We start from the raw sequence: 20,433 nt of genomic DNA on the forward strand, positions 1-20,433 counted from the left end.
GCATTTTCCCACTGCTTTCACGCAATGCCTCAACTGAGAACCTTACATCATACTTTACACAAAATGTTTTTCCTAATTTTTATTTTATATTTTGCTTCTTTGGTTTTCTTTGTAATTTTCTGAAACCATGAAACAATCTGAGAGCACAAACAGAAAAACAGAATACTTGTATTTTGGTCTCAGATGTTCCTGTAATACAATTCAAAACTGGTTGCCCAAATAAGTGCTTTCCCTCTTGTATTGCAGTGTCGAATCCCTAGCCTTGGACAAGGAGGCCTGGGTTGAAGTGCCATCTGTTCCAGACCATCTCTGATCAAATTAATTAGAAAATAAAATGCAAAGGATTTGTTGTATTAAAAGATGGGGTGAACATTAAGGTTATGCTACATGTTTAGGTGTTACAGTTCAATAACTAATTATGAAAAAGCTTAAGAAGTTGTAAGAAATGGATAATTACCTGTTATTTTAACACCATCCTTGCTCTCAACAGCTACACCAACACCAAACTCATTTTCACCTCGGACACGGAAATAGTAAATGGCACCTTCTTGTAAGTCGCTAAGTTTGTAGGTGAGACGTTGACAGTTGTTCGTTACTGTGACCCATGCCTTCTTACTAGCTTCACGCTTCTCTACGTGATAGTTCTTCACTGGAGCACCACCTTCATTTTCTGGGACATCCCAGGCCAGTGTTACAGATTCCTTAGTAACGTCTCTTATAATAATAGGGCCAGGAGGTCCAGGTGAATCCAGAACCTTGACAGCTAGTGTGAGTGTGGCAGTAGCCAAAATGTTCTGCAATGTTAAAGTATATTTGCCAGCATCATTTCTTGTTGCTTTTTCAATTGTTAGAGAGGTACTTGAATCAGTAGTATCAATACATCCTCTTACACGGAGGTCTACATCTGGTTTGCTCCACATAACATTGGGCACAGGCTTTCCTCTAAAAGTTACAGGCAATGTAAAGGAACTTCCAGCTTTGACAATTAAAGTTTTGCGCATTTCATTATCAATTTCAAATGCAGGTTCCTCTTCTCTTTCTATTGCAAACTGTGGGTCAGATATTTCACTTTGATCACTAACACCAACTTTGTTAATTGATCGTACACAGAAAACATACTCTGCTCCAGATGCAAGTCCGAGCACTGTATATTCTGTGCCTCTCAAATTCTGAATTGCTGTTGTCCATTCAGTGTCTTCAGCCTTCTTATATTCTATATTGTATCCAGTGATTGGTGCTCCACCATCGAACAGAGGCTTTGACCAGCTAACAGTAATACTTGTCTTTGTTGAATCAATAATTTTTGGTTTGGATGGAGGAGAAGGTTTGAAAACTGGATCTTCAGCACGGACAAAGGCTGATGGTTCACTTGGAGGACCTACACCAGCAGCATTTTCTGCATGTACCCGATATTCATAATCAGCACCTTCACGGAGCCCTGTTGCTTTTACTCTTAGATCGTACACAGGTTTCTTAGTAACTCGAACCCAACGTAAACCATTCTTTTCTCGTTTCTCAATTATGTACCCAGCAATTGGATTTCCACCGTCACTGTCAGGTCTTTCCCAGCAGATAGTCATAGAATCTTTTGTGACATTGGTTATTTCTAGAGATTTTGGTGCACTAGGAATTGTGAATGGATCAATAGCTTTGACAGGTTCACTCTCTAAAGCTTCACCAACTCCATACTTGTTCACTCCCATTACTCTGAAAACATACTCATTGCCTTTAAGCAGTTTAGTCACTTTACAAGATGTTGTTGGTAAGTTTTCTGTTACACAAGTCCAAGCAAGACGACTTGTTTCACGCTTTTCGACAATATAGTGATCAATTTCTGCTCCTCCAGTCTCTTGAGGAGGTCCCCATGACAATGAACACTTTTCTGCGGTACGGCCACTTATTTCCAATGGACCAGCAGGTGGGCCTGGTCTATCAAGTACCTTGCAGTTAATAGCTTGAGATCTTGTTCCTGCAACATTTTGTAATGTTATAACATATTGTCCTGAATCTCGTCTAACACAGTCCTTAATGGTAATTGCAGTGTTATTGTTGGTTGATTGGATTTCAACTCTAGCTTGACTTTCGAGCTCTTTGCCATCTTTTGTCCACGATATCACTGGAAGAGGGCGACCTGCAATATCTGCATCAACTTTGATAGTCTCACCTGCTTTGATAACAATCTCTCTAAATCTGACATCCATCATAATTCTTGGGGCTTCCATATCATCCTTAACAGTAATAGGTCCTGTTGATTCAGATGGTTCACTGAATAATCCTGCAGCATTCTTTGCAATAATATGGAACTCATAACGCTGATCTTCCGTTAGACCAGTAACATCAAAATAGGTTTCTTGGACATTAGTAAAATTACACTTAAGCCAGCGTCCATCAGGTAGTTCTCTAGATTCAATAATATAACCAGTTACTTTAGCACCGCCATCATATTCAGGCTTGGTCCATGATAATGAAACAGAGGTTCTAGTAATATATGTTACTTCAGGTTGTCCAGGAGGATCACATGGGTCCCTTGCTGCAGCAGGCTCAGAAACCTTACTGTGCCTACCAATACCAGCAATGTTCTCAGCATACACACGATATTCGTAAACCAGACCTTCTTCAAGGCCAGTTACTTTCATTTTTGTGTCAACTATAGGACCTCGATTCATCTTTGTCCATAAGATACTGCTTCTTTCTTTGCATTCAAGATGGTAGCCAATAATTTTGGAACCTCCATCAACAACTGGTTCATTCCATTTTACAATCATATAACTTTTGGTGGCGTGGGCAACAATAGGAGTTGCAGGAGGACCAGGTGGCTTAAATGGATACTCTGCAACAACAGCAGGGGATTCAATGTAGTGGCTCTTGCCATATCGATTTTCTGCATAGACACGGAACTGGTATTCGCATTTTGCTGTAAGGTGTATGACTTTAATTGATGTTCTTGCAACAGTAGCAGAAACTGTTTCCCATACAGTTGTTGTGGTATCTCTCTTTTCGACAATGTAGTTGTTAATTTGGCAGCCACCATCGTACTCTGGTGCATTCCATGATAGAGTTATAAAATCAGAACTGACTTCATCAATATGAATGGAATGAGGTGGTCCAGGTTTGTCAAGAACAATAACAGTAATTAAGAAAGTTTTTGATCCTATATTATTAGAAAATGTTACTTCATATTTTCCAACATCTTCCTTTATTGCTTCCTTGATGGTAAGCAATGTTGATGTTTTTGATGTCTGAACATTTATTCGTGTTGTCTGTTTCAAAGGCTCACCATTTTTCTTCCATGTCACAGTTGGTAAAGGTCTTCCTCTAAATGGTACATCAATCTTGAGGTCATCACCAGCCTTTACACTAAAACTGTTGAAAAGAAGCTCAGCAGATGGCTCTATTTCGATATCTTTTGCAACCACTGGTACTCCCAACTGTCTTATGTCACTCTTTCCTTTCTCATTCACAGCTATTACGCCAAAGGTGTATTCCTCACCTGAAGTTAGACCTTTCACTGTTGCCTCTAATGTTTTAACTTGGGCACATGAAATCCATTTTTCACTTCCTTTTGTCTGCATTTGAACAATGTAGGAAGTTATTTTACTACCTCCATCATGTTCAGGTTTCTCCCAGGTAAGCGTTGCACTATTGCGTGTTATATCTACCAATGTCACTTTACCAGGAGGTAAGGGTACTTCAGATGCTTTAGTGGGCTCAGTGGTCTCTGCTGGTAAGCCAATTCCATACTCATTAACTGCCATTACACGGAAGAAATATATACCACCTTCTTGAAGTGATTCAATTTTGAAGGTGTTTTTCGTACAATTGTTGGTAACAGCTGCGTAAGCCTTTCTTGTTGACTCACGTTTTTCAACAATGTAATTAGTGATCTTGGCTCCACCATCAATAAGAGGTGGCTCCCATGATACAGTCACTGAATCTTTCTTCACTTCTTTTACGTGCAAGTTCACAGGTGCACTTGGCGAATCAAGTACTCTGACATTAACAAAAGCAGATTTAGTACCACTGTTGTTTTCCAAAGTCAAATTATATTTGCCACTGTGGAATCTGTTGACGTTATCTATGACCAGCATGGTGTAAGAACTTGTAACTTCAATCTGGGCGCGCTCACTTAATGCTCCTTCAGCTTTTTCCCATTTTACTTCAGGCTCTGGTCTGCCTTTAATAGGAACAAATAGCCTCAAAGTACCACCAGCATGTACAGACACAATCTTTCTGAGATTAGCATCCAGTTCAATTTCTGGTGGCTCAAGTTTATCAACTGGAATTACTGTCCCAGAAACATTGGCAGGTTCTCCTACTCCTTCTGAATTAATGGCACAGATACGAATGTTATACTCAGTATTTTCCTTCAAGTTTTCTATTGTGAAATGTGTTACCTGCACACCCATGGGGGGCGTGCATGTGATCCAGTTGTCAGTGTTTGATTCTTTCACTTCTATAGCATATCCCTTAATTTTAGCTCCACCATCATAAATGGGTTTGCCCCAGGTAAGTGCTACTGTAGACCTTGTTGTGTCTACCACCTTTGGATTGCTAGGTGGCCCAGGAACGTATATTACATCATAAGCTTGATAGAAAATGGATGAATCACTTGGGTTACCTATACCAGCAGCATTTTCAGCAGACACACGGAATTCATAGAAATGACCTTCTGTTAAACCGGTAACTCTAAATCTTAAATCAGTCAACCTCTTTTTATTGCACCTGGTCCATCTGATTCCATCTTTGTCGCATTTCTCCAGTATATATCCTTCAATTTCAGTGCCACCATCATCATCAGGACGTCCCCATGTCACAACCATGGAATCTTTAGTAATAGCTGTAACCTCAGGTACTGTTGGTGCACTTGGTGTATGGAATGGGTTTTTAGCCACAACTGGGTCAGATTCCACTGGTTCACCAATTCCATATTTGTTTACTGCCATTACACGGAATATATACTCATTACCTGTTAGAAGTTTGGTTACTTTGTGACTAATAGCTTGCACATCAGATGCTACCTGTGTCCATGAAAGTCGTGATGTTTCTCTCTTTTCTATTATGTAATGAGAAATACTGGCACCACCATCCTGAGAAGGAGGATTCCAAGCCAAGTAGCACTTTTCTGCAGTTACACCAGAAACTGTCAAAACACCATCAGGAGGGCCAGGCCTATCCAGGACCTTAACAGTAATTGGAATAGATTTTGTTCCACCTACATTACTGAGCTTAAGCACATAGTGTCCTCCATCAATTCTTATACAATCCTTGACAGTTAAACTAGTTGTCTGAATGGTAGTTTTAGTTTCCATTCTGGCAACATTTGCTTCAATATCTTTGCCATCTTTTATCCATGTTACATCAGGTACTGGTTTACCATGGATGTCAGCCTCAAGTACAAAGCTGTCTCCTGCATTAACAACAATTACATCTTTGTATTTAGGATCCATGGAAGCTGATGGAGCTTCAATTTCATCTCTTGCTGTAATTGGTCCAGTGCTTTCAGATGGTTCACTGAAAGTACCAGCTGCATTTCTTGCAATTACTCTAAATTCGTATCTTGCATTTTCAGTTAATCCAGTAGCAGTAAATTCAGTGTCGATTACATTAGTAAAACTAGCTTTCATCCAGCGACCTTCAGGAAGTTCTTTCTTTTCTATCACGTATCCTGTAATTTTGCTACCACCATCATATTGAGGTTTTTTCCATTGTAGAGTAACATAATTTCTTGTGATAACAACAGCTTCAGGACGGCCAGGAGGATCACAAGGATCACGGGCTACGTAACATTCAGAAACCTTGCTAGTTTTACCAATGCCAACAATATTCTCTGCATAAACTCTGAACTCATACTCAATACCTTCTTCTAGATTATTACATTTGTAGTGGGTATCTTGAATTATTGTTTTGTTCAGTTTAGTCCACAAAATGCTATTTCTTTCTTTGCGTTCAAGATGATAACCTAAAATTCTACTTCCACCATCAATCACAGGCTCATTCCATTGCACATACATGGAATCCTTTGTAGCAGCTGTCACAAATGGAGTGCCTGGGGGCCCAGGTTGTTTGTATGGGTATTGTGCAATGACTGCTGAAGAATCTAAAGATGAACTCTTCCCATATCTATTTTCAGCAAAGATTTTGAATTGATATTCAGATCCTGTGGTAAGTTTAGTAACTTTAATAGTTGTCCTTGCTACAGTTGCAGACACCAGCTGCCAATCAGTGGTAGTTGTGTCGCGTTTCTGAACAATATAGTTGTTAATTTGACAGCCTCCAGTATATTCTGGTGGATTCCATGACATTACAACAAAATTAGCACTGACTTCATCAAATCGGACTGGTCCAACTGGAGGACCTGGCTTATCAAGCACAATGATGCCAATCTCTTCTGTTACCTTCCCAGCACTGTTTGTAGCACTTACAGAATACTTCCCATGGTCATCTCTTTGACTTTCTTTAATATGAATGACTGTTGCTGTTGCTGCATCTTCCACATTAATTCTTGTTGTCTGTTTTAGTGTCTGGCCATCTTTCATCCATATAATCTTAGGTTTGGGACAACCAATAAATGGAACTTCAACTTTAAGGCTCTCCCCAGCTTGGACACTGTACGTGTTGAACATGAGTTTGAAAGCAGGTGCAATACTTTGATCTTTAGCTATCACTGGTACAGCCAAAGCTCGAGGATCACTTTTTCCTTTCTCATTGAAAGCAATCACACGGAAGAGATACTCGTGTCCTGAACTGAGACCAGAAATTAGTGCATCACATGTTTTGGATTGGGTAATTACACCCCAATGCTCAGATCCTTTAGGTTGCATTTCCACCAAGTATCCCATAATTCTGCTACCTCCATCATGTTCAGGTTTCTCCCAAGTTAGAGACACACTCTTTTGGGTGACATCAACAAGGGTGATTTTTCCTGGTGCTAAAGGTGGCTCTGAAGCCTTTACAGCATCCACCGTCTCAACAGGTATACCAATACCGTATTCATTCTCTGCCATCACACGGAAGTAATAAATTGCTCCTTCAGTGAGATTCTCAACTTTGAAGCTGCACTTGTTACATTTAGCAGTTATATTAGCATACGCTTTTCTGGTTGATTCACGCTTATCGATGACGTAGTTTTTAACTTTTGCACCACCATCAATAAGAGGTGGCTCCCAGTGTAGTGTAACTGATTCTTTCCTTATATCCTTCACAGTTAAGTTTTGTGGAGCTCCAGGAGTGTCAAGAACTTTTACTGTAACAAATGCAGACTTCGTACCACTGCTATTCACCAAAGTCAAAATATACTTTCCAGCATCATTTCTGTCACAGTTGTCTATTGTTAGTTGAGTAAAGCTTAAACTCTTTTCTACTTGACACTTTTCAGTTAGTTCTCCTTCGTCCTTTGACCAGTTGATCTCAGGGGATGGTCTTCCTTTGAATGGTGTAAAGATTCTGGCAGTACAGCCAGCTCTAACTGTGATTCCTTTTCTTAAATCAGCTGAAAGTTCAATTTCAGGTGCTTCAAGTTTATCTTCTGGTTTAACTGTACCAGCTACTGTTGCTGGTTCACCAACTCCAACCTTGTTGATGGCACATACACGCATGTTATATTCCTGATTTTCAGTAAGTTTCCCAATTTCAAAGCGGGTGACCTGTAGACCAGTTTGTGGTGTGCATATTATCCAGTCTTCCTCATCTGCTTTACGAATTTCTACTATATATCCTTGAATGTCACAGCCACCATCATAAATTGGTTTTCCCCAAACAAGCACAACAGAATTTTTTGTAGTATCTACAACGTGTGGATTTGCTGGTGGCCCAGGTTTATAAACAGGATCACATGCTTTGTAGAAATTTGTTGGCTGACTTGGTTCACCAATTCCAGCCACATTTTCAGCTAATACCCTAAATTCATATTCATGCTCTTCTGTGAGTCCTGTGACTCTAAAGCGCAAATCTGTTACTCTGTGCTTGTTGCATTTCGTCCATCTGATGCCAGACCTGTCCCTCTTCTCTACAATGTAACCTGTAATTTCACTACCGCCATTGCTATCTGGTCTACTCCAGCAAACAGTCATTGAGTCTTTTGCAACATTGGCGATTTCCAAAGATTTTGGTGGACCAGGAGGTGTAAATGGACTCTTCATTAACACGGGTACAGACTCCAAGGGTTCCCCAACACCGAACTTGTTCACAGCCATTATACGGAAGATATACTCATTACCTTCTAAAAGTTTTGTAACTTTGTGCACAGTAGCTTGAACTTCTGGTGCCACAACTGTCCAAGCAAGGCGACTAGTTTCTCGTTTCTCAATAATATAGTGTAAGATCGCACTTCCACCATCATGTTCTGGTGGGTTCCAAGATAACGAACACTTCTCAGCAGTGACACCAGTAACTCGGATAGGGCCTAATGGAGGTCCTGGTCTGTCCAAGACTTTTACAGTAATAGGAACAGATTTTGTACCTGCAACATTAGAAGCCTGAAGAATGTACTGACCACCATCCACTCTAATTGCATCCTTAACGAGAAGTAAAGCTTTGAAATCTGTATTTTTAATCTCAAGCCTTGCTGATTCTTCAACTTCTTTGTCACCTTTGAACCACTGGATAATGGGTAGCGGTTTGCCATGAACATCAGCATCTAACTTGAATGTATCACCTGCATTCACCACTATTGTTTCTCTGTATTTTGGATCCATAGCTAGTCTGGGTGGTTCAACTTCATCCTTTGCAACAATTGGTCCAGTGCTGTCAGATGGTTTGCTAATTGTTCCTGCAGCATTCTTAGCAATAACCCGAAACTCATACCTTTCGTCTTCAGTGAGGCCAGTTACAGTGAACTGAGTCTCAATGACATTTGTAAAGCTTGCTTTCATCCAGCGACCCTCAGGTAAGTCACGCTTCTCCACTAAATATCCAGTTACGATACTGCCACCATCATACACAGGCTTTGTCCACTGAAGTGTTATTGAATTTCTGGTTATAATGATGGCTTCTGGACAACCTGGAGGATCACATGGATCTCGTGCAAAGTAGCATTCAGACACCTTGCTTGACTTTCCAATACCAACAATATTTTCAGCATACACTCTGAATTCATATTCAATGCCTTCTTCGAGTCCTGTAGTTTTAAACCTTGTGTCTGGAATAATGGTTCTGTTAACTTTTGTCCAAAGAATGCTGTTTCTTTCTTTGCGCTCAAGATGATATCCTAAGACTTTGCTTCCACCATCATTAATTGGTTCATGCCACTGCACGTCCATGCTGTCTTTAGTTACAGCCGCAACGAATGGTGTACCAGGTGGGCCAGGCTCTTTAAATGGATACTGGGCTATAATTGCCTGAGAATCCAAAGCAAAACTTCTACCATATCTGTTTTCAGCAAATATCCTAAATTGATATTCTGCTCCTGTTTTAAGTTTGGTTATCTTCAGACTTGTTCTTGCAACTGTAGCTGAAACAATTTCCCAGTTTACGGTAGTTGTATCTCTTTTCTCAACTACATAATTAGTTATTTGACAGCCACCAGTAAAGCTTGGCGGATCCCACGAAATTGTAATGCTTTCAGCACTAACTTCATCAAACCGTACAGGGCCTTTTGGTGGTCCTGGTTTATCAAGTGTTATTATTTCAATAGTTGCTGTCTTTTGTCCAACAGCATTTGCCACATTGATACTGTACAATCCGTGATCATCTCTCATTGATTCCTTGATGGTTAGGATTGTAGCACTGCCAGAATCAAACACATTAACTCGAGTTGTCTGCTTGAGTGGTTGACCATCCTTTGTCCAAGTAATAGTTGGTTTAGGACATCCAGCTATCGGGATCTCAATCTTTAAGTCCTGTCCTACCTGTACACTGTAACTACTAAATACTGGTTTGACATCTGGTTCAATCACAAGATCTTTAGCAATTACAGGTACTGCAAGGGTTCTTGGGTCACTCTTTCCTTTTTCATTCACTGCTATAACTCTGAACAGATACTCCTCTCCTTGGGTTAGGTTTTGGATTGTTGCCTCAAGTGTTTTTACATGTGCACATGCCAACCATTTTTCGCTACCTTTACTCTGCATTTCTACAATATACTGGATAATTTTGCTACCACCATCATGTTCTGGTTTCTCCCAGGTAAGGGACACAGACTTTCTTGTCACATCAACCAATGTTATTTTTCCTGGAGGCTGTGGTACCTCAGATACTTTAACTGGGTCAACAGTTTCTGCAGGTACTCCAATTCCATGCTCGTTTTCAGCAGTTACTCTAAAATAATAATTGCAACCTTCCTGGAGTTGTTCTATCTTAAAAGAGGTCTTGTGGCAGTTTGTGATAACAGCTGAGTAGGCTTTTCTTGTAGATTCACGTTTTTCTACAATGAAGTTCTTAATTTTAGCACCACCATCCAAGAGAGGATATTCCCAGGATAAGGTGACACTATCTTTAGTTACATCCCTTACTTTGAGATTAACTGGTGGGCCTGGTGTATCAAGGACTCTCACAGTAACAAATGCAGATTTTGTTCCGCTACTATTTTCCAGAGTTAACATATATTTGCCAGAGTCATTTCTGTTAACATTGTCAATTACAAGCAACGTGTAACTTTCAGAAATTTCAATCTGTGCATTGTCTCTTATTTCACCATCTGCCTTGGTCCATTTCACTTCTGGAGCAGGGCGCCCTCTGATAGGAACAAATAATCTCAAAGAACAACTTGCTCTGACATTAATAACCTTCCTCAAATCAGCATCAAGGTCAAGGTCTGGAGCTTCTAACTTATCTTCCAAAAGAACAGTACCAGGAAAGTCAGCATGTTCACCAACTCCAGCTTTATTGATAGCACAGACGCGGAACTTGTATTCATGCTTTTCCTGCAATTTAGCCACTTCATAGTGGGTCTGCTTAATGCCACTTGCTGCCGTGCACATTATCCATTCATCAGTGCTTATATCACACATCTCCACAAGGTATCCTTGAATTTCACATCCTCCATCATAAATGGGTTTACCCCATGAAAGGAAGACAGAAGATCTTGTAAAGTCAGTTACTTTAGGATTGTTGGGTGGTCCGGGTTTGTAGATGGGGTCAGATGCCATGTAGAAAGTGGAACATGGACTTGGTTCACTGATACCAGCAGCATTTTCAGCAGATACCCTAAATTCATAATTATGGTTTTCTATAAGTCCAGTTGTCCTGTAACGTAGTTCACTGACCAGCCGTTTGTTACACCTTGTCCATCTAATGCCCTCCTTGTCACGTTTTTCCAAAATGTAACCCTGAATTTCACTACCACCATCAGATGCAGGTCTTCCCCACACAACTACCATTGAATCCTTTGTGATCGCAGTAACCTCAGGTGTCTTTGGTGGATCCGGGCGCACAAATGGATTCTTTGCTAATACAGGATCTGATTCAAGTGGCTCACCTACACCATATTTGTTTACACCCATAACACGGAAGATGTATTCATTTCCTTCCAGAAGCTTGGTAACTTTGCAACTTGGAGTTTGCACATTAGCGTCAACTAAAGTCCAGACCAAACGACTAGTTTCTCTCCTTTCAACAATGTAATGTGACACATCACTACCGCCATCATGTTTTGGTGGCTTCCAGGTCAGCGTACATTTCTCAGCAGTTACTCCACTTACAACAATTGGTCCTTCAGGGGGTCCTGGTCTGTCTAGTACCTTCACATTAATAACAGCAGACTTTTCACCAGCTACATTCTTTACCAACAGGGTGTAGTGGCCACTATCTATACGAATAGATTCCTTGACAGTCAAAAGTGTATTAAAATCTGTATTTTTAATTTCAAGCCTAGCTGTATTTTCAAGTTCTTGGTCTCCTTTCATCCATTGGATTGTAGGTATTGGTTTTCCATAAACATCAGCTTCAATTTTGAATGTTTCAGCTGCATGTATGACAATACCCTCCTTATATTGTGGATCCATGCTAATTCGAGGTGGTTCTACTTCATCACGAACAGTAATTGGACCAGTGGATTCAGATGGTTCACTGAATACACCAGCTGCATTTCTAGCAATTACCCTGAACTCATATCGTTGGTCTTCAACTAAGCCAGTGACAGCAAACTGAGTGTCGATGACATTTGTAAAGCTGGCTTTCATCCAACGACCATCAGGAAGTTCTTTCTTTTCAACAATGTAGCCAGTGATTTTGCTGCCTCCGTCATATTCAGGTTTGGTCCATTGTAGTGTCACAGAATTTCTAGTGACAATTATAGCTTCAGGGCGACCTGGAGGATCACAAGGATCTCTAGCTGCGACACATTCAGACACTTTGCTTGGTTTGCCAATGCCAACAATGTTCTCAGCATAAACTCTGTATTCATATTCAATACCTTCTTCAAGATTTGTAGACTTTAATTTTGTATCAGAAATAATTGTCTTGTTCAGTTTCACCCATAAAATGCTATTTCTTTCTTTGCGTTCAAGATGGTAACCTAGAACCCTGCTTCCACCATCATTGACTGGTTCATTCCATTGCACCACCATGCTATCCTTTGTAATATTTGTTATGAAAGGAGTACCAGGTGGGCCAGGTGGCTTATAAGGATATTGTGCCACAACAGATTCAGAAGTCAAGTAACTGCTCTTTCCATACCTATTCTCAGCTGCAATTCTGAACTGATATTCAGTCCCAGTCTTTAAGCGAGCAGCTTTAATTGTTGTTCGGGCAACAGTAGCAGAAACAATCTGCCAGACAGTGGTTGAAGTGTCTCTTTTCTCAACGATATAATTGCTGATTTGACAACCGCCATCATATTCTGGTGGATTCCAGGATATAATGATACTATCTGCAGTAACCTCATCAATTTTAACTGGCCCAATTGGAGGCCCAGGCTTGTCCAAAACAACAATGCTCAGATTTTCAGACGCTTCCCCTGCTGCATTTGTAAGTTTTATGTTGTACTGACCCACATCGTCACGACAGGCCTCCTTGATCATCAGAACAGCTCTACTGTCTTTGGTCTCAGCATTTATCCTTGTTGTTTGTTTTAATGGCTGATTATCTTTCAACCAAGATATAGTTGGTTTTGGGCGTGCAATAAATGGTACATCAACTTTCAAGTCTTCTCCTGCTAGGACGCTGAATGTGGTAAATAGAAGCTTTAAAATAGGAGCAATTACCAGATCTTTTGCAACTACAGGAACCCCGAGCTGTCGGGGATCACTGACACCTTTCTCATTTTGTGCTGATACCCGGAATATATACTCTTCACCTTGTGTCAATCCTGTGATGGTAGCTTCAGTTATTTTCACTGTAGCACATGTTGTCCATTTATCACTGCCTTTAGTTTGCATTTCCACTATGTATCCTAAAATTCTACTGCCTCCGTCATGCTCTGGCTTCTCCCATGACAAAACTGCACTGTTTCTTGTCACATCGACAAGAGTCACTTTGCCTGGTGGTAGTGGTCTTTCTGATACTTTAATTGCATCAGGTGTCTCAACAGGAAGACCTATTCCATACTCATTTTCAGCCAGAACGCGGAAGTAATAGTTGCAACCTTCTTGCAAGTGGTCTATCTTCCAGGTTGTTTTATGACAGTTGGCAATCACTGTAGAGTATGCTTTTCTTGTTGATTCTCTTTTCTCCACAATGTAATTCTTAATTTTGGAGCCACCATCAATGAGTGGGGGTTCCCAAGTGATTGTAACTGATTCTTTAGAAACTTCCTTAACTTTAAGATTCTGTGGTGCTCCTGGGGTATCCAGCACTCTAACATTGACAAAAGCAGATTTGCTGCCCCCACTGTTCTCAACTGTTATGATATATTTACCACTGTCAAATCTATTCACATTTGGAATGATAAGGAGAGAGTATGAGCTTGTATTTTCAATTGAAGCTCTGTCCAAGGGTTCCCCATCTTCCCTTGCCCATTTAATCTCAGGTGTTGGTCTTCCTCTAATTGTGACAAATAATCTCAAAGTGCAACAAGCTCTTATGGATACCACTTTACGCAAGTCTGCATCAAGCTCTATTTCAGGAGGCAATAACCTTTCCTCAGCTTTAGCTGTTCCAGGAATTTGTGCAGGTTCTCCAATACCTTCGGAGTTGATAGCATATATACGAACTTTGTATTCTTGGTTTTCTTTCAGATTAGTGATTGTGAAAGATGTGGCCTGGAGTCCACTCTGTGGTGTTACAACTGTCCATTCATCCTCTTCTGGGAGGCTTGTTTCAACCATGTAACCCGTAATTTCTGAGCCGCCATCATAAATAGGTTTATTCCATGCAATAGTGATTGAAGATCTGCTAGTATCTAGCACTCTAGGGTTACCTGGTGGTCCAGGCTTGAACACAGTGTCCATTGCTTTGTAGTATGGACTAGAAGAACTGGGTTGGCTTACACCAGCAGCATTTTCAGCCATGATTCTGTATTCATATTCATGTCCTTCTGTGAGTTTTCCAACTTTGTATCGTAAGTCAGTGACTATTCTTTTGTTGCATTTAACCCAGCGCATTCCTGTCTTGTCACGCCTCTCAATAATGTAGTTAGTAATTTCACTTCCACCATCAGAATCAGGATGCTCCCAACAAACCACCATTGAATCTTTTGTAATAGCTGTAACTATGGGATTCTTAGGCGGGCTAGGTGGGACAAATGGATTGGCAGCAACAACAGGATCAGACTCTAACGGTTCCCCAACCCCATATTTATTTACTGCCATAACACGGAAAATATATTCATTCCCTTGCAGAAGTTTGGTTATCTTTAATTTGGTTAGTTGAACATCTGTGGCCACATTAGTCCATGCGAGTCTACTGGTTTCACGTTTTTCAACTACATAGTGGTCAATCTTTGCACCACCATCATCTGTTGGCGGCAACCATGATATCACACATTTTTCTGCTGTGACATCTGAAACTACGATTGGTGCTTCAGGAGGTCCAGGTCTATCCAAAATCTTTACGTTAAAAACATGCTTCGCTGTTCCTCCAGGATTGGTTGCAGTAAGCGTATATGCACCACCATCTCTTCTTATGCTGTCTTTGTGAATTAGAACAGTAGAGAAATCTGACATCTTTACTTCTACTTTTCCAGTTTCTTCAAGTTCATTTCCATCTTTTGTCCAGACCATGGTTGGTGGTGGTTGTCCTCTAACATCTGCTTCAAGTTTGAACGTTTCACCTGCTTTCAATAGTACAAGACTCTTGAATTTAGCATCAACCATTATTCTGGGTTCTTCAATGTCATCTCTGCATATGATTGCGTCAGTGGGTTCAGATGGTTTGCTTATTGAACCAGCAGCATTACGAGCTAATACACGGAACTCATACTTGTCACCTTCATTAAGACCACTGACAGTAAAGACAGTCTCCAGAACATTACTAAAGTTTGCCTTAAGCCAGCGGCCACTAGGTAGATCCCTCTTTTCCACCGTGTAACCAGTTATTTTGAAGCCTCCATCAAATTCTGGTTTTGTCCAGGTGAGTGTCACAGAATTTCTTGTAATGTTAAGTGGAACTGGTTTACCAGGTGGATCAATGGGATCCAATGCATACACTGGTTCTGACGGTTTGCTTGGCTTACCTTTGCCAGCCAGGTTTTCTGCGATCACACGGAATTCATATGCAATACCATCTGTGAGTCCGGTTGATTTAAATGTGGTGCCTACAACCAATGCCTTACTTACAGTTTGCCAAAGTATACTATTTCTTTCTTTTCTTTCAATGTGGTATCCAAAAATTGGACTTCCACCATCAGAAACAGGGTCATTCCAGGTGATTGTCATTGAATCCTTACTAACAGCAATAACTTGAGGAGTTCCAGGTGGTCCAGGCACCTTGAATGGGAATGCTGCAACAACAGCCTCTGAAGAAATTGCAGGGCCAACACCATACCTGTTCTGAGCTTTGACTCGGAACTGATATTCAGTTCCAGTTGTAAGGTGAGGTGCTTTAAACGTTGTACGTATTACAGTGGCGGCTAGCTCTACCCATGAAGTACTGTTGGTCTCACGCATTTCTACAATGTAATTGCTTATTGGCACTCCACCATCATTTTCAGGAGGCTCCCATGATAGCAATATGAAATCAGATGAAATTTCATCAAATTTAATTGGTCCTTTGGGGGGTCCTGGAATGTCATGAACTTGAACAGTGATGGTGTCACTAACTTCACCAACTATATTTTTAGCAGTCAGCGTGAACTTGCTACTGTCATTTCTTGTGCATTCATTGATGTTAAGTATAGTTGAATTTGCTGTACTCTCCACATTTATTCTCTGCGTCTGCTTCAAAGCTTGGCCATCTCTCTTCCAAGTGACTGTTGGTTTGGGTCGACCAAGGACAGGGATGTCAATTTTTATATTATCACCTGCCTTTGCAATCACAAGTTTTTGGTAAATGCCACGCAGGTCAAATTCTGGAAGCATAGTTTGTTCTTTCACAATAACCGGTCTGCTTTCTCGTGGATCACTCCTTCCAACAGCATTTACTGCCATTACTCGGAATGTATATTCTTCATTTTCACTAAGATTCTTTGCAACATAATCTAGTGTCTTTACAGTTGCCAAAGACATCCATTTTTCAGAATCTTTCTTCTGTGCCTCAAGTATATATCCTATAATTTTGCTACCACCATCATGTTCTGGTTTTGGCCAAGACAGGCTAACAGTGTGCTTTGTTATATCCATAATGTGTAGGCGTTCAGGAGGTGATGGGGCTTCAGATGCTCTTATAGGATCTGAAGTCTCAGCTGGTTCACCTATGCCGTATTCATTCTCAGCCATTACTCTGAAGTAGTACTCACATCCTTCTGACAAATTGACAACTCTGAGTGAACACTTCTGGCAATTGGTTGTGACAGTAGAGTATGCCTTCCGGGTTGATTCTCGTTTCTCTACAACATAATTGGTTATCCGTGAGCCGCCATCAATCATCGGCATATCCCATTGTATGGTAACACTGTCTTTTGTTACTTCTCTGGCTCTGAGATTGATAGGTGGTCCTGGTGAATCTAAAACCCTCACATTTACAAAACCACTCTTTTTTCCAGCAATATTTTCAAGACACATTGTGTATTTTCCAGCATCATATCGTGTGCAGTCTGGGATGAGCAAGAATGTGTATGAATCTGTGGTTTCTACAGTTGCTCGGCCTTTAACTGGGATGTCTCCTTTCAGCCATGTAACATCAGGCGTTGGACGTCCCTTGATTGGTACAAAGATTCGAATGGTTACTCCAGCTCTGACAACAAGAGTTCTTCTCAGTTCAGCATCCAACTCAAAATCAGGAGCGACTTCACGTTCCTTAATTTCAATAAGACCTTCTACTTGTGCAGGCTCACCAACACCTTCTGCATTGACTGCACTAATTCTGAAGTTGTATTTTTCTCCTGACTGAAGGTTAGCAACAACAAATTCAGTTATTCTGAGCGCAGTGCCTGTTGTGTCTTTTATCCAATTCTCATCGCCTTCTTTCTTATGTTCAACTATATAGCCAATAATGTCAAGGCCACCATCATAATGGGGTTTCCCCCAAGTCAAACTAGCTGTAGTTTTTGTTGTGTCAACCACTCTTGGGTTGGAAGGTGGTCCAGGTACATCTGTGTAAATTGAAAGAAAATAATGTAATGAAATTAGTATTAAGTACTGAAACATTAAGGATGTCTGTTGTCAAAGTATAATTTACATGTAACAAATATGAGAAAGGTGTTTTGTAACTTTAATACTTACATGCTACATCCTTTGTTAATACTGGTTGTGATGGTTCACTTGGAGGTCCAATGCCTGCCTTATTTTCTGCACTGACACGGAATTCATACTCAGTTCCTTCATTCAGTCCTGACACTTTGTGTCGGAGATCAGAAATCGGTTTCTTTGTTGCTCTAACCCATCTGAGACCTTTCCTTTCTTTACGTTCTAAAATGTATCCTGTTATTTCACTACCGCCATCAACAACTGGCCTCTTCCATCCAACAGTAATGGTATTTTTGGTAACATTAGTAATCTCAGGCTTTGAAGGTGGGCCAGGGGGACCTAAGGAAGAAATATCACAAATGAAGTTTGCTATTCTAATAAGGCAAAATTGGAAGTCACATAATGCTCAGTATGAAAACAAATATTTACCAAAACTGTCCACCATTTTAACTGGTTCTGACTGTACTGGATCACCAATGCCATATTGATTTACAGCTGAGACACGGAAGATATATTCATTTCCCTGTATAAGTTTGCTTGCAATAAATCTGCAGCTTGGAACATTTTCAGCAACTAAAGTCCAGAGAAGACGACTTGTTTCTCTCTTTTCAATTGTATAAGATTTGACTGGAGAACCTCCATCTTCAGCTGGAGGTAACCAATTTAATGTAGCCTTCTCAGATGAAACATTGCTTATTTCAATAGGTCCTGGGGGACCAGGAACATCTAACACTTTCACACGTACATGTTCTTCTTTGGTGCCAAATGGATTACTGGCCGTGATAGTATATTCTCCAGAATCTTTTCTTGTAGCATATTTAACATGCAGTGTTGACGAAGTTGGTGTTTTTTCAATTTGAACTATCTCAGAGACCTTGAAATCTTTACCACCCTTAGACCAAACTGATGTTGGTGGAGGTTTGCCAAGAATGCTAGTTGCAGTAATTACAATGGTATCACCAGCCTTTACTGTTAAGCCTTCTTTTACAGTAGGATCAATTACAATTGTTGGTGCCACTGTGAATATATAAGAGAGAAATTAATCAGTACCACGAGATGTCAATTTTTCAGTTTTGTTTTCATCATATGATTAAAAAAAGAAAATTACTTACCAAACTCATCTTGACAGATAATAGTTCCTGTGGTTTCAGATGGTGGACTAATTGCTCCTGCTGCGTTCTTTGCCCTAACACGGAATTCATATTTACAGCCCTCAGTAAGATCAGTAACAGTAAAGGCACACTCCTGAACATTTATATGATTTGCTTTCATCCATGTCTTTGAAGGTAGGTCACGTTTCTCAACAATGTAACCAATTAGTTTGTGACCACCATCATACTTTGGTTCAGTCCAGATTAGAGTTACACTTGTCCGGGTAACATTAATGACTTCAGGTTTACCAGGAGGATCTGAAAGGAAAGCAATGCAATGTCAGCCACTAATTGTAGCATTTATAAGATGTAATAAAAGAAAATGAAAAATGGTGCCAAGGATTTTACTTACCAATTGGATCTAATGTGGTAACAGGATGTGATGGTCCACTAGGTTTGCCTATACCAGCCAAGTTAACTGCCATGACTCTAAATTCATATTCGAGGCCTTCAGTCAAACCCGTTACTCTGAGATCTTTCATTTTCAGTGTGGCCTTATTTGCTCTTTTCCAAAGGAGGCTGTTTCTTTCTTTATATTCAACATGATAACCTGGTGCAAAAAGTAGTTTGAAATAAATGTTGTGTAATTATATAAATGTATTTGCCAGTTGAAAGGATAAATCAAACTGTATACCTGTAATTGGGGAGCCACCAGTTTTCTTTGGATCCTTCCAAATCAGGGAGACTGAATCGTGCCTGACTGCAACTATTTCTGGAGGCAAAGGAGCATCAGGCACATCTTGGAAGAGGGAGAAAGAGAGACATCAATTAGTCTAAAAGTGAGTGCAGCATTGCAATTAAAGTTCAGAGAAAAACTGTGAAGCTGCTTACCAAATGGATGCCTGGCAATGACAGGGTCAGACTTCAGACCTTCTCCCACTCCATATTTATTCTCAGCACTAACTCTAAACACATACTCGGTTCCTTCATGAAGCCTTGTAACTCTGAATGATGTTTTTTGCACAGCAGATGCACAAGTCATCCATTTATTGGTGACGTTATCGCGCTTTTCCAAAATATAATTCGTAATTTCGGCACCACCATCATCCTTAGGGGGCGCCCAGATTAATGTAATCGCATCTGCCGTTATTTCATCAAAACGGAAAGGTGCAGTTGGTATTCCAGGCTTTCCAACTACTTTCATGTATATTGCAGCTTCTTTAGTGCCAGCAACATTCTTCAAATTGATTGTGTATTTTCCAGCATCACTCTTTTGACAATCTCTCACTGCGAGTGTTGTATTAATTGCTGTGGATTCCACAGTTATTCTTCCACTTTCCTGAAGTAAATCTTCACCTTTCTTCCATGTTACTGTTGGTGCGGGTTTGCCACTGATTGGAATCTTTATATGGAAATTGCTTCCCTCCCTGGCAATGTATGTTAGGTCAGGGATGTCTCGTAAGTCGATGTTTGGTGGTACTGTTAATCCAAAAAGAGTGATTTAGTTTAATAAGTTCAGAGTTCAGTTTTGATAAGTATGCTTGAAACCATTCTTAAGTTTTTAAGTGCAGTGTCTTGTTATAGGTAACACCTTAAGAAACTATCCAATATAATTTAATGATTAAGTGAAAACAATTTACTGTAGGTGACGTATTGTGGCTAAGCAATTTCAAAGAGCTTATTAT

The 20,433-nt window shown here is 40.3% G+C and overlaps 1 protein-coding gene across 1 annotated transcript in view; it reads right to left on the reverse strand.

Annotated features, from left to right (window-relative positions):
- The window catches only part of LOC132817615 (titin-like), a 350,611-nt gene that overhangs the window by 28,408 nt on the left and 301,770 nt on the right, over positions 1–20,433 (reverse strand). The window contains exons 239-245 of the mRNA XM_060828118.1: positions 19,640–20,227; positions 19,443–19,547; positions 19,161–19,358; positions 18,770–19,066; positions 18,087–18,674; positions 17,694–17,996; positions 458–17,563 (exon numbers count right to left, since the gene is read on the reverse strand). Coding sequence (XP_060684101.1) covers positions 458–17,563; positions 17,694–17,996; positions 18,087–18,674; positions 18,770–19,066; positions 19,161–19,358; positions 19,443–19,547; positions 19,640–20,227 — 19,185 coding nt within the window. The remainder of the gene's footprint in view (positions 1–457; positions 17,564–17,693; positions 17,997–18,086; positions 18,675–18,769; positions 19,067–19,160; positions 19,359–19,442; positions 19,548–19,639; positions 20,228–20,433) is intronic.

This window comes from Hemiscyllium ocellatum, chromosome 7 (genome assembly GCF_020745735.1).
Source record: "Hemiscyllium ocellatum isolate sHemOce1 chromosome 7, sHemOce1.pat.X.cur, whole genome shotgun sequence".
Classification (NCBI taxonomy): Eukaryota; Metazoa; Chordata; class Chondrichthyes; order Orectolobiformes; family Hemiscylliidae; genus Hemiscyllium; species Hemiscyllium ocellatum.